Below are 13,355 nucleotides of genomic sequence, written 5' to 3'. Positions count from 1 at the left end.
TGGTGGTGGACAAATTGCTCGAAGCATTGTCAGCAATCCACGACATCACCTGTTCGCACTGTTCTGGCCTCAACAGTGCTCTACCACGAGTCCCAGTAACTTCAGACATGAACCTAGGGAGTGTAGCTCTGCGGCGTTCCCCTGCTCCCTCATCAGCAGGTGGTGTCTCACCCCGCCCAGGACCACGGCCTCTGACCCCTGCAGTAGTTGGACGCCCACGTCCCCGCCCTCGTCCTCTACCCCTAGCCCTGGGGTTAAACATTTTTAAAATGAGAGTTATAACTTTTTTTTTTTTTTTACTTTTTTTTGTTTTTTTTTGTGTTTTTTTGTGTTTTTTGTTTTTTTTTGTGTTTTTTGTTTTTTTTTGAGTTTTTAGAACCAAACAATCCTATCCTATTGCTATGGCTATTTTCTAGCCAAGTATCAAAGCACACTACTATGCCAGATGAGATGACACTGAGTTAGTGCCTAATAGAAATCCAACCCCTACTGAATTTTCCCACTTCAGCCTTTGCTATGGATATGTGCGCCACTAAGCGCAGAACACAGCGGTCGCAAGTCTCACTACAAATTGCTCAGAATTGGCAAGTACATGCACTGCAGAAACTACAGCCACCAGCAGATCAACCAGAAATCAAATATATAGAACGCTACTGTAGGCTTCAAGAAGCTGTTTGTATTCTCCTATGGCTATTTTCTAGCCAAGTATCAAAGGAAGCACACTACTATGCCAGATGAGATGACACTGAGTTAGTGCCTAATAGAAATCCAACCCCTACTGAATTTTCCCACTTCAGCCTTTGCTATGGATATGTGCGCCACTAAGCGCAGAACACAGCGGTCGCAAGTCTCACTACAAATTGCTCAGAATTGGCAAGTACATGCACTGCAGAAACTACAGCCACCAGCAGATCAACCAGAAATCAAATATATAGAACGCTACTGTAGGCTTCAAGAAGCTGTTTGTATTCTCCTATGGCTATTTTCTAGCCAAGTATCAAAGGAAGCACACTACTATGCCAGATGAGATGACACTGAGTTAGTGCCTAATAGAAATCCAACCCCTACTGAATTTTCCCACTTCAGCCTTTGCTATGGATATGTGCGCCACTAAGCGCAGAACACAGCGGTCGCAAGTCTCACTACAAATTGCTCAGAATTGGCAAGTACATGCACTGCAGAAACTACAGCCACCAGCAGATCAACCAGAAATCAAATATATAGAACGCTACTGTAGGCTTCAAGAAGCTATTTGTATTCTCCTATGGCTATTTTCTAGCCAAGTATCAAAGGAAGCACACTACTATGCCAGATGAGATGACACTGAGTTAGTGCCTAATAGAAATCCAACCCCTACTGAATTTTCCCACTTCGGTCTTTGCTATGGATATGTGTGCCACTAAGAGCTAAACACAACGGTAGCAAGTCCCCCTGCTAATTCCTCACAAAATGGTAATAGATGCAAATTAAAATAAAAAAAGTAGAACGTTATTGTAGCCCTAAGAAGGGCTGTTGGGTTCTTGGAGAATCACTCCTGCCTAACAGTAAGCTAATAGAACACCCTAACGCTTTCCCTGACCAGCAGCAGCTCTCTCCCTAGCGGCATCCAGACACAGAATGATCCGAGCAGCGCGGCCAGCGGCTAGTCTATCCCAGGGTCACCTGATCTGGCCAGCCAACCACTGCTATCGACGTGTAAGGGTACCACGTCATGCTGGGTGGAGTGCAGAGTCTCCTGGCTTGTGATTGGCTCTGTTTCTGGCCGCCAAAAAGCAAAACGGCGGGAGCTGCCATTTTCTCGAGCGGGCGAAGTATTCGTCCGAGTAACGAGCAGTTTCGAGTACCCTAATGCTCGACCGAGCATCAAGCTCGGACGAGCATGTTCGCTCATCTCTAGTTATAGCACAAAGTTAGAGCGAAAGACTCCAGTAATAAACCCCATTGCATGTGTTTTGGGAATTCTCAATATAGATATAACTTATCTGTTTTGTTGTTTAAACCTGTCGGCATTCGGGTATTTAATGTTAAAATCCAAAACATCTCGCGGTTGCGCAGTTTGTGTGTTCTGTTCCCTCCTCTGATTGGGATAGTAACCCTCTCTATGCCGGTAACTTCCAAAGAGGAAAAATCTCCTTTGTGTGTATAATAAAAATGTCTGGAGAGACTGGAAATGTTTTTGTCTGTAGATTTAGACCCATCAGTTACATGTTCTGCAATTCTCTTCTTGAGGGAACGTATAGTGCTCCCAATATACTGTACTCTACAGATGTTACAATAAGCCAAGTAAGCAACATATTTAGTGTTGCAATTTATAAACGACTTGATATTTCTAGGCTTATGTGATATTTCAGCGTTATACACGAGTATACCCCATGACAAGGCATTACAGGCTCTGCAGTATCACATGGAAAAATATACATCTTACAGTACAGAATTACAACAATATACTTTGACAGTGACACATGTTCTTTTGAAGAATACATTTTTTTACTTTCAACAATGATTATTATTTACAGACCCAAGGCTGCCCCATGGGCTCCTGTTTTTCTCCGTCACTGGCAAATATTTACGTTTCCTGATGGGAACAAGAATTTATCTATATCTATATTTATCTCTGATAATAACCCTTTTCGAGATCTTATATATTTTTTTGGCCGTTATATAGATGATGGTCTGCTTGTATGGAGGGGCACCCCTACATCCATATCTGAATTTATAGTGTACATTAATAACAATGATTATAACCTGGAGTTTACACACAATATAGGTACAAATGAGATTACTTTCTTAGATGTGACCCTAAGGGGGGACAATATCACGGGTAACATTGAGTCGGTGTTATACCGAAAGGAAATTAGTGGCAATTCAATTCTTCAAGCCACCAGTTGTCACCCACAACATGTAATTCGCAATCTCCCTGTAGGAGAAGTTATTAGAGCAAGAAGAAGCTGTAGCAGTTCTGACACCTTCAGAAAGGACAAACAGATTAGAGAACAGAGGATATTCAAACAGGGATATAGCGAGAGCAAAGACTATAGCCAGTGAAAGGACTAGGGAGTCTCTCCTTAAAAATCAACATGAGAATAATAGACAGAATCCTACTGCGCAGAAAGTGGTTTTCTCCACAACGTACAGCGAGGATTACAAAGATATTGTCAAAATAATCAAAAAATATCTTCCGTTATTGGAAGCAGACAATAAACTTAAAAATATCCTACGTCCAGGGTGTCAGTTTGTTTCTAGAAGAGCGTGCACAATAGGGAATTTAGTTTCACCCTCCACATTTTCTTATATCCCACAGGGCAAAACAAATCCATGGCTAGATACAAAAGGCTCTTATGCCTGTGGTGGGAATAGGTGTAATGTATGCAAATTTATGACCCACAAAAAAGTTTTTTCTTCTGATCAAGACAATAAGCCTAGGAATATCAAGTCGTTTATAAATTATGTTAAGTATGGGTGACTCAACATGTCACACATCCCTAGCGATTGTATATAGTATAGAAAAACAGGTGGGATGTGTAAAAGGACAACTATATTCAATAGTATATAGCAAGAAATATCAATTTATTTATACAAAACACTAAACACTTACATTTAAAAACATTTAAAATGAGCACTCCAGGAATAAAGTGCTATCCACAGTGCATGAGAATAACATGTCCTGTTCTCCCCCTTCTTGAGATTGTGTTGTATCTAAGCTTGGTGTTGGTATAAATAATAATGTGATCAATAATAGACTGCGCATTGATTATCAGTATGGTCAAAATGTAGAGAGTTTCCCACAATCAATGTGTGAAATGATGCTTAAATAGGACCAGGCAATGCAATGAAGTCTAAATATGAATAAAAAAAGGTTGATATCACCAAGTTGTAAGATGGGGGAGATCACGCGCCCCACGCGTTCCGCCTACGTTGTGGCTTCCTCAGTCCTATTTAAGCATCATTTCACACATTGATTGTGGGAAACTCTCTACATTTTGACCATACTGATAATCAATGCGCAGTCTATTATTGATCACATTATTATTTATACCAACACCAAGCTTAGATACAACACAATCTCAAGAAGGGGGAGAACAGGACATGTTATTCTCATGCACTGTGGATAGCACTTTATTCCTGGAGTGCTCATTTTAAATGTTTTTAAATGTAAGTGTTTAGTGTTTTGTATAAATAAATTGATATTTCTTGCTATATACTATTGAATATAGTTGTCCTTTTACACATCCCACCTGTTTTTCTATACTATATACAATCGCTAGGGATGTGTGACATGTTGAGTCACCCATACTTAACATAATTTATAAACGACTTGATATTTCTAGGCTTATTGTCTTGATCAGAAGAAAAAACTTTTTTGTGGGTCATAAATTTGCATACATTACACCTATTCCCACCACAGGCATAAGAGCCTTTTGTATCTAGCCATGGATTTGTTTTGCCCTGTGGGATATAAGAAAATGTGGAGGGTGAAACTAAATTCCCTATTGTGCACGCTCTTCTAGAAACAAACTGACACCCTGGACGTAGGATATTTTTAAGTTTATTGTCTGCTTCCAATAACGGAAGATATTTTTTGATTATTTTGACAATATCTTTGTAATCCTCGCTGTACGTTGTGGAGAAAACCACTTTCTGCGCAGTAGGATTCTGTCTATTATTCTCATGTTGATTTTTAAGGAGAGACTCCCTAGTCCTTTCACTGGCTATAGTCTTTGCTCTCGCTATATCCCTGTTTGAATATCCTCTGTTCTCTAATCTGTTTGTCCTTTCTGAAGGTGTCAGAACTGCTACAGCTTCTTCTTGCTCTAATAACTTCTCCTACAGGGAGATTGCGAATTACATGTTGTGGGTGACAACTGGTGGCTTGAAGAATTGAATTGCCACTAATTTCCTTTCGGTATAACACCGACTCAATGTTACCCGTGATATTGTCCCCCCTTAGGGTCACATCTAAGAAAGTAATCTCATTTGTACCTATATTGTGTGTAAACTCCAGGTTATAATCATTGTTATTAATGTACACTATAAATTCAGATATGGATGTAGGGGTGCCCCTCCATACAAGCAGACCATCATCTATATAACGGCCAAAAAAATATATAAGATCTCGAAAAGGGTTATTATCAGAGATAAATATAGATATAGATAAATTCTTGTTCCCATCAGGAAACGTAAATATTTGCCAGTGACGGAGAAAAACAGGAGCCCATGGGGCAGCCTTGGGTCTGTAAATAATAATCATTGTTGAAAGTAAAAAAATGTATTCTTCAAAAGAACATGTGTCACTGTCAAAGTATATTGTTGTAATTCTGTACTGTAAGATGTATATTTTTCCATGTGATACTGCAGAGCCTGTAATGCCTTGTCATGGGGTATACTCGTGTATAACGCTGAAATATCACATAAGCCTAGAAATATCAAATCGTTTATAAATTGCAACACTAAATATGTTGCTTACTTGGCTTATTGTAACATCTGTAGAGTACAGTATATTGGGAGCACTATACGTTCCCTCAAGAAGAGAATTGCAGAACATGTAACTGATGGGTCTAAATCTACAGACAAAAACATTTCCAGTCTCTCCAGACATTTTTATTATACACACAAAGGAGATTTTTCCTCTTTGGAAGTTACCGGCATAGAGAGGGTTACTATCCCAATCAGAGGAGGGAACAGAACACACAAACTGCGCAACCGCGAGATGTTTTGGATTTTAACATTAAATACCCGAATGCCGACAGGTTTAAACAACAAAACAGATAAGTTATATCTATATTGAGAATTCCCAAAACACATGCAATGGGGTTTATTACTGGAGTCTTTCGCTCTAACTTTGTGCTATAACGCATCGGCCATTGACCCATGCCGTCATGAATAGGTACATAGTCTAATAGCGTACACAAATATAACGCTGGGTCTATACAATAAAGAGGTTATGGTGTTTTATGAATAGTGTTAGAATATCTACGTTATAAACAACATGATGAGCTCTGAATATCATAAAATAATCTTCCGTCCATGTGACGTTAACAGTATGCGTTAACATGTATGTTAACATATATTCAAATGTATTTAGTTCATGTTTTTTCAATATATTTTTTCATGTGGCTGCATTAATAGCAGGTTTGTACACAAAGTAAATGATGTCTGAATGTTTATCTGTATACTTTGATGAACTAGCATGTTTTGTCATGGAATGTATCTCTGCTGCCGTAATGTAAGGGTTAACTGATTACAAGCCAATTCACCTGGTCTTTTTCCTCCTCCTCTTTTTTAAGATGGCGGATCACAATGATTTTTTAGATCATGAATAGAGATGAGCGAACATGCTCGTCCGAGCTTGATGCTCGGTCGAGCATTAGGGTACTCGAGACGGCTCGTTGCTCGGACGAGTATTTCCCCTGCTCGAGATCGAGCATTTAATTAAAAAAACACAGTGAAGAACAATGAAGAATAGAATAAAAACAGTGAACACAGGATCATTTAAGATAAAAACACAGTGCAGAACACAGTGCAGAATAGATTACAGATGTTCGGCACATCTGCTTACTTGTCGGGAGATACGCGCGGAACGGCGCGAACAAAGTAGCATGTGAAGAACAATATATATGTGTGAAGAACACATTGCAGATGTATTTAAACATCTGCAATGTGTTCTTCACACACATATATATTGTTCTTCACATGCTACTTTGTTCGCGCCGTTCCGCGCGTATCTCCCGACAAGTAAGCAGATGTGCCGAACATCTGTAATCTATTCTGCACTGTGTTCTGCACTGTGTTTTTATCTTAAATGATCCTGTGGTCACTGTGTTCACTGTGTTCACTGTTTTTATTCTATTCTTCACTGTTCTTTACATCTGCTAACTTGTCGGGAGATAATATACGCGCGGAACAGTGAAGAATAGATCGCAGATGTTTGCAAATTACAGACATTCTTTTTCAATTAAATAACACATTTTATTCCCGAACCATGGTCCCTTTGAAAAATGCTCGGGTCTCCCATTGACTTTAATGGGGCTCGTTACTCGAAACGAGCACTCGAGCATCTGGAAATGTTCGGCTCGAGTAACGAGCACCCGAGCATTTTAGTGCTCGCTCATCTCTAATCATGAATAAGGACGCAAGCACACTAGTCCGAAACGCGTAGATCTTTTCTTTTTTGGATGATATGCCAGGATGTGACCTTGCAATTTTAATATTTACAAAATAAAAATTCAAATATTTTTTTTAAAGAAGATTCTGAGTGCTGGAATACCTTCGTTTCATTTGTGCATCATCCAGTCAACCGGCAGGACTGCCTTTCCGTGCACCGAGAGCTAAGGAGGAATAGGACCTCGTCTATATTGAGGATGCAGCTTATGTGAGTGAGCGGTGGCTTTCTTTCTATTGTCTCCCAGAAGCCACCGCAGTCCCAGAGCATGAGAATCTCTCCCAGAAGTTACCGCAGTCCCCGAGCCTGAGAGCCTCTCCCAGAAGTTACCACAGTCTCTGAGCCTGAGAGTCTCTCCCAGAAGTTACCGCAGTCCCCGAGTCTGAGAGTCTCTCCCAGAAGTTACCACAGTCCCCAAGCCTGAGATTTTCCACCAGTCGTCAGCGCTCAGTCTTGTTGTCTAAGAAGGTTACTGGTTGTTCCTGGTTTTTACATTCATGTGATGTAGAAGGTGCAGGAGATGCAATCTTAGCACCAAGCAGAAGATCTGTGTGACCTTCTCACCAACCTTCAATAGCGAAGATCTTCTGCTGCAATCTCTTCTGAATCTCATCCAGAGCAGAGAAGTCGTTCACTTGAAAGATGTTATCATCTGAGGAGGCGATGGTGCGTAACTCTGCGTATGCCTTACCTTTAGAGAAGGACTCTCCCACCTACAAGAAAGTCAGAGACAATAGCAGGAGAACCATCCAACCATCCATCACAGAGCATGCCCACTACAATCTCCCATAGAAGGTGTCAGGATTTGGGATGTGTGGATGCACTGGACCACCGCGGGAGGCAGTACTAGCCAACACCTGGGACCCGAGTCTAAGTGGCACCTGGTCTTCACCGGAGCCCGCAGCAAAGAGGGTTGGACTTGCCGTGGCAGGGTACCACCTGGTCGTTCCACAGGAGCGACTAACCCATGGTGGCAACTGAGGTCGAGGTACCTTAACGGAAGACAGCCTTGTGGTCGGGTCCAGGCACAAGGTTAAGGCAGGTGGCAGAGATGCAGGGTCAAGTCCAATCCAGGGTCAGCAATGGGAGGGACACAGGCACAAGGGACACAGCAACACAGCAACTTGGAGGAACTCTGGTAGCACGGCAACACAGGACTCAGGAGCAGGAACACACAGGAACGCAGGAATACTCGCTAGGAAGATTTCTCTAAGGCTGTGAGGCACAAAGATCGGGCAAGAGTCACAGGAAGGGGCAGAAACTTATGGCAGGTCTGAGCAGGCATGAGTTCTATTTGCAGGGAGCACTGGGTTATAAAGCCCCTGCGCTGTTTGGGGTCTCCGTCAAACTTGCCGGGCATAGACAGCCGTAGGCTGGGTTCAGTGGCAGGAAGCAGACCGGGGTGGCAGGAGCCGCGCGAGCAGACTCAGGAACCTGTTGCAGCATGGTGGTGACTTGATCCAGCTGTTCACATTGAGCGGCAATCTGCCGGGATTGCTGGACCACAATGGGGGCAAAGTTGGGTCAAGTGGGAAGCGGAACCTCGGTGGGATCCATGGCCGGATCTTACTGTCAGGATTCGGGATGTGTGGATCCACTGGACCACCACGGGAGGTGGTACAAGCCAACACCTGGGACCAGAGTCTATGTGGCACCTGGTCTTCACCAGAGTCCTCCGCAAAGTGGGATGGACTTACTGCGGCAGGGTACCACCTAGTCGTTCCACGTGTGCGACTAGCCCGCGAAGGCAGCCGAGATCGAGGTACCTTAACGGAAGACAGTCTCGTGGTCGGGTCAACGCACAGGGTCAGGTCAGGCGGCAGAGATGCAGGGTCAAGTCCAATCCAGGGTCAGCAACGGGAGGTTCAGGCAGATGGGAACGGGAACACAGGCACACGGGACACAGGAACACAGCAACACGGAGGAACCCGGGTAACACGGCAACACAGGACTCAGAAGCAGGGACACACAGGGACGCAGGAATACACAGGGACGCAGGAATACACAAGAATGCAGGAATACTCGCTAGGAAGCTTTCTCTAAGGCTGTGAGGCACAAAGATCGGGCAAGAGTCACAGGAAGGGGCAGGAACTTATGGCAGGCCAGCATGCACCCTAGGGGACTTGGATGCGCATGCTGAGGCATGGGAGCCAGAGAGGCCGGTGCTGGAGTTAGGGGAGGTAAGTTCTGCTGGGCTTCAGGGGCACACGCAGGGACACGGATCACGGAAGACAGGGATCACGGAAGCACCAGTGATAGAATTCTGTAGGTGATGTCACAGCTTTCCTCCTCCTCCCTGCACAGGTCACAGAGCATGCCCACTACACTCTCCCATAAATATCTATAGGTGATGGTACAGCTTTCCTCCTCCCCCTCCCTGCACAATGACCTCTTCACAAGTCACAGAGCATGCCCACTACCAATCTTTTTGTTATAGGGCGGCCACAGAGAATACAGGTGATTAAAATATAAGTAGTGAAAACATTGTTTCTTTACAGATATTGGGGCTCATTTACTTGCAGGGTCACTAAAGTTCACAGAAACTGCATTGTCCGTGTATAATGCGCTGTGCGGGGAGTCACTAAGATCCTGCGCCCGATATCCTGCACATGTCGCTTCCCCGCTCAGGTCCCTGGAGTTCACGTTCTTCCTGGTGCATGTAAGTGCATTGTCCGTGTATAATGCGCTGTGCGGGGAGTCACTAAGATGTTGCGCCCGATATCCTGCATGTGTCGCTTCCCGGCTCTGGTCCAACAGAGTTCACCATCTTTTTTGTGGTACATCTTAAACATAGGGCGTGCGACACAATTTAAAAGTTAAATCCTGCGCTCAGTCTGAATCAGGTGGATCGTCCCCCGGCCGCCCCCTAATTTGTGTTACATGGAAGCAGCGCGCTGCGCCACAAAATGGTCACATGTGCAAGACGTTTTAAAGGAAACCTACCACTTGAAGTGGCAGGTTTCCGATGGAAATACCGAGCACCAGCTCATTGTGAGCTGGTGCCGGAGCTTATTTTTGTTAGCGTTTTAAACCGCGGTATAGCCGGCGCAGGGAGGTACGCGCTCGGCGCTTACCATGCGCGCGGCTCTCCTTCGCTTCCTATGTAGCCACGCGCAAGGTAAGCGCCGAGCGCGTACCTCAATGCGCCGGCTATAAAGTTTAAAAAGTGTTTTAAACCGCAATACCGCGGTTTAAAACGATAACAAAAATAAGCTCCGGCACCAGCTCACCCTGAGCTCACCCTGAGCTCACCCTGAGCTCACCCTGAGCTCACCCTGAGCTCACCCTGAGCTCACCCTGAGCTCACCCTGAGCTGGTGCTCGGTATTTCCATCAGGAACATGCCACTTCAAGTGGTAGGTTTCCTTTAACATTGAAGAACGTGCAGAGTCTGACAAAGGTGCAGCACAAAGCCCTTAGTAAATGAGCCCCAATACGTAGCGGTGATACTCCACACATAAATATTCTCCAGCCATTGGCTGAGCACTTGCCCCAATAGAGATGCGCTGAATCCCATGTTCATCGGCCTTGGATGTCGCTTCCTGAAAAGTGATCGCTTTGTCATTAGACTCTCCATCAGTGATGACTATGAGGAGCTTCCTGGCGTCCTCCCGAGACAGAGGGACAAAGAGATCCTCCCTGCAAAACCAGACGGAGTGTCAGAGAGACAGACAGACAGACAGACAGACAGAGGGGGAGCAGAGACAGACAGAGGTAGAGCAGAGACAGACAGAGGTAGAGCAGCAAAAACAGAGGGGGAGCAGAGACAGACAGAGGTAGAGCAGAGACAGACAGACAGAAAGAAAGAAAGACAGAGGGAGAGCAGAGACAGATGAAGGGAGAACAGAGACAGACAGACAGAGGGAGAGCAGAGACAGAAAGAAAGACAGAGGGAGAACAGAGATAGACAGTCAGAGGGAGAGCAGAGAGACAGAAAGACAGAGGGAGAGCAGAGACAGACAGACAGAGGGAGAGCAGAGACAGACAGAGAGAGAGAGAGATTGAGGAGAAGAAGAGAAAGAGAGAGATCCTGAAGAGATCCTGCCTGCAAAATCAGAGGGAGTGTCAGAAAGAGAACAAAACGAAGAGACAGGGACATCTCCTCCGCTCTGTCTCTATGTGACAGGATTTTTTGGGTCCATATCCTCCTCTGGGGCTGGACATATACCACATCATGTTGCCCCTGGTGACATCTCTGGAGGCTCTTGGGATCAGACTCTCACAATGGATACGATGCTGCTTGTCTGTACATTTACAGTTTCAGCCTTCAGCTCCCCTAGAACCGGCCCCTAGAACCGGCCCCTAGAACCGGCCCCTAGAACCGGCCCCTAGATCCGACCCCTAGAACCGGCCCCTAGAACCGGCCCCTAGATCCGGCCCCTAGAACCGGCCCCTAGAACCGGCCCCTAGATCCGGCCCCTAGATCCGGCCCCTAGAACCGGCCCCTAGAACCAGCCCCTAGAACCAGCCCCTAGAACCAGCCCCTAGATCCAGCCCTTAGAACCAGCCCCTAGAACCAGCCCCTAGAACCAGCCCCTAGATCCAGCCCTTAGAACCGGCCCCTAGAACCGGCCCCTAGAACCGGCCCCTAGAACCGGCCCCTAGATCCAGCCCCTAGATCCAGCCCTTAGAACCAGCCCCTAGAACCAGCCCCTAGATCCAGCCCTTAGAACCAGCCCCTAGATCCAGCCCCTAGATCCAGCCCCTAGAACCAGCCCCTAGATCCAGCCCCTAGATCCAGCCCCTAGATCCAGCCCCTAGATCCAGCCCCTAGAACCAGCCCCTAGATCCAGCCCCTAGATCCAGCCCCTAGATCCAGCCCCTAGATCCGGCCCTGTTTACATCTCCTAGAAGATCTACTCCGGTGGAGGCCGAGGCCTGGCCTCTCCTCATACATGAAGACTCTGCTAAGAGAGCAGTAGAAAGAGACCTCAGCTCCAGGTCACACTCACACGGCTTTCAGGATGGCTGTCTGGGTTCTCGTGGCCCCGCCATACTGATATCCCACTTTGTCCACCACAGTTAGATCTGAGGCGGAGGAAAATCTTCTGAATGTAAACTCAACCTTCATATCTGAAGAATATTGTAAGAAGGCAAACTGCAAGAGACAAGAGACAAGAGGTCGAGTCATCACACATCACATCACTATCCATAATTATCACATCTAAGCCCCTGTAACGGCCCACTCAGCAGGCCATTACAAACTAAAGCCGCTCCCTATGAGATCCATCAACTGCCCGTGTCTGGTTTTAAAGCGGATTTCCTATCTGCCCTGGAGGGGTTAAAGATGTTAACCAATTATAATTCATGTTTTACTATTGTTAATCCCAAATTGCACTGAGGGCTGTGATTGTTTGGATGCCGGGAACTTCTCCCAGTGTGGAAGTTTATTTATACTCCATCCGGCTGCTTTTCCAGAACAGTCCAGGAGAATTTTGGGACAAGACGCACAGGCCCGGATTTACTGTCGGACTTTGCACTTTCTTTGTAATGCAAACTGCTCGCACAGGAATTTATAAAGTGTCCGAGGCAAATTTGTGGTGCAGCTGCAGTATTCTTCATGTGACACAATTTTTGGCACATAAAGGGGGGTTCTGGTGCAGGGGGCGCGACACATATCCTGAATCTGCCGCACTCTGCGCCCTCTACTAGCAAATTGCACATAGAGAAGTTTGAACTATTTTTGATAAATCTGGGACCCGGTCTGCAGACGGTAGCAGCCTGCTGCTGCTGTCTCCCTCCTGAGGGCCTGCAGCTTTACTCCCCTACAGAGCCTGCCTAAGTTACTGCCCAGCAGGCTACTATGGCGCACGCGATCCGATTGTGGCGCGATCGGATTGTGGCGCATCGGTGCCGGTATGCGCGCAACGGAAATCGGGGGGCGTGGCCGAACGAAAACCCTACGTATTCGGAAAAACCGCCGCATTTAAAAACCGAAAATGTGTCGCTTGGGAAGCGCTTACCTTCACCTGGTCCAGCTTGGTGTATTCCGGCGCGTTCAGATGATTTTCAGCGCAGCAGCCACCTGGTGGACGGCGGAGGAACTACCTTCATAAATCCCGTCCGGACCCGAATCCTGTGCGGCGATTCACTAAGACAGTTCCTCCGACGTCCACCAGATGTCGCTGCTGCGCTGCAGTCCGCCGAGGTCCGCCGGAGTGCACGATCCATTGTCGGGTGCAGGTAAGTGCTTGTCC

At 45.9% G+C, this 13,355-nt stretch overlaps 1 protein-coding gene across 2 annotated transcripts in view; it reads right to left on the bottom strand.

The window, feature by feature from the left end:
* The window catches only part of LOC140108393 (integrin alpha-M-like), a 94,609-nt gene that overhangs the window by 29,384 nt on the left and 51,870 nt on the right, over positions 1-13,355 (bottom strand). For both annotated transcript variants that reach the window (XM_072131705.1, XM_072131706.1), the window contains exons 7-9: positions 12,111-12,256; positions 10,650-10,797; positions 7,728-7,872 (exon numbers count right to left, since the gene is read on the bottom strand). In XM_072131705.1, the coding sequence (XP_071987806.1) occupies positions 7,728-7,872; positions 10,650-10,797; positions 12,111-12,256 (439 nt within the window). The remainder of the gene's footprint in view (positions 1-7,727; positions 7,873-10,649; positions 10,798-12,110; positions 12,257-13,355) is intronic.

Source organism: Engystomops pustulosus, unplaced genomic scaffold, assembly GCF_040894005.1.
Source record: "Engystomops pustulosus unplaced genomic scaffold, aEngPut4.maternal MAT_SCAFFOLD_124, whole genome shotgun sequence".
NCBI lineage: Eukaryota > Metazoa > Chordata > Amphibia > Anura > Leptodactylidae > Engystomops > Engystomops pustulosus.
Note: the sequence above shows the minus strand (reverse complement) of the source record. Positions and strands in the feature narration are given on the sequence as shown.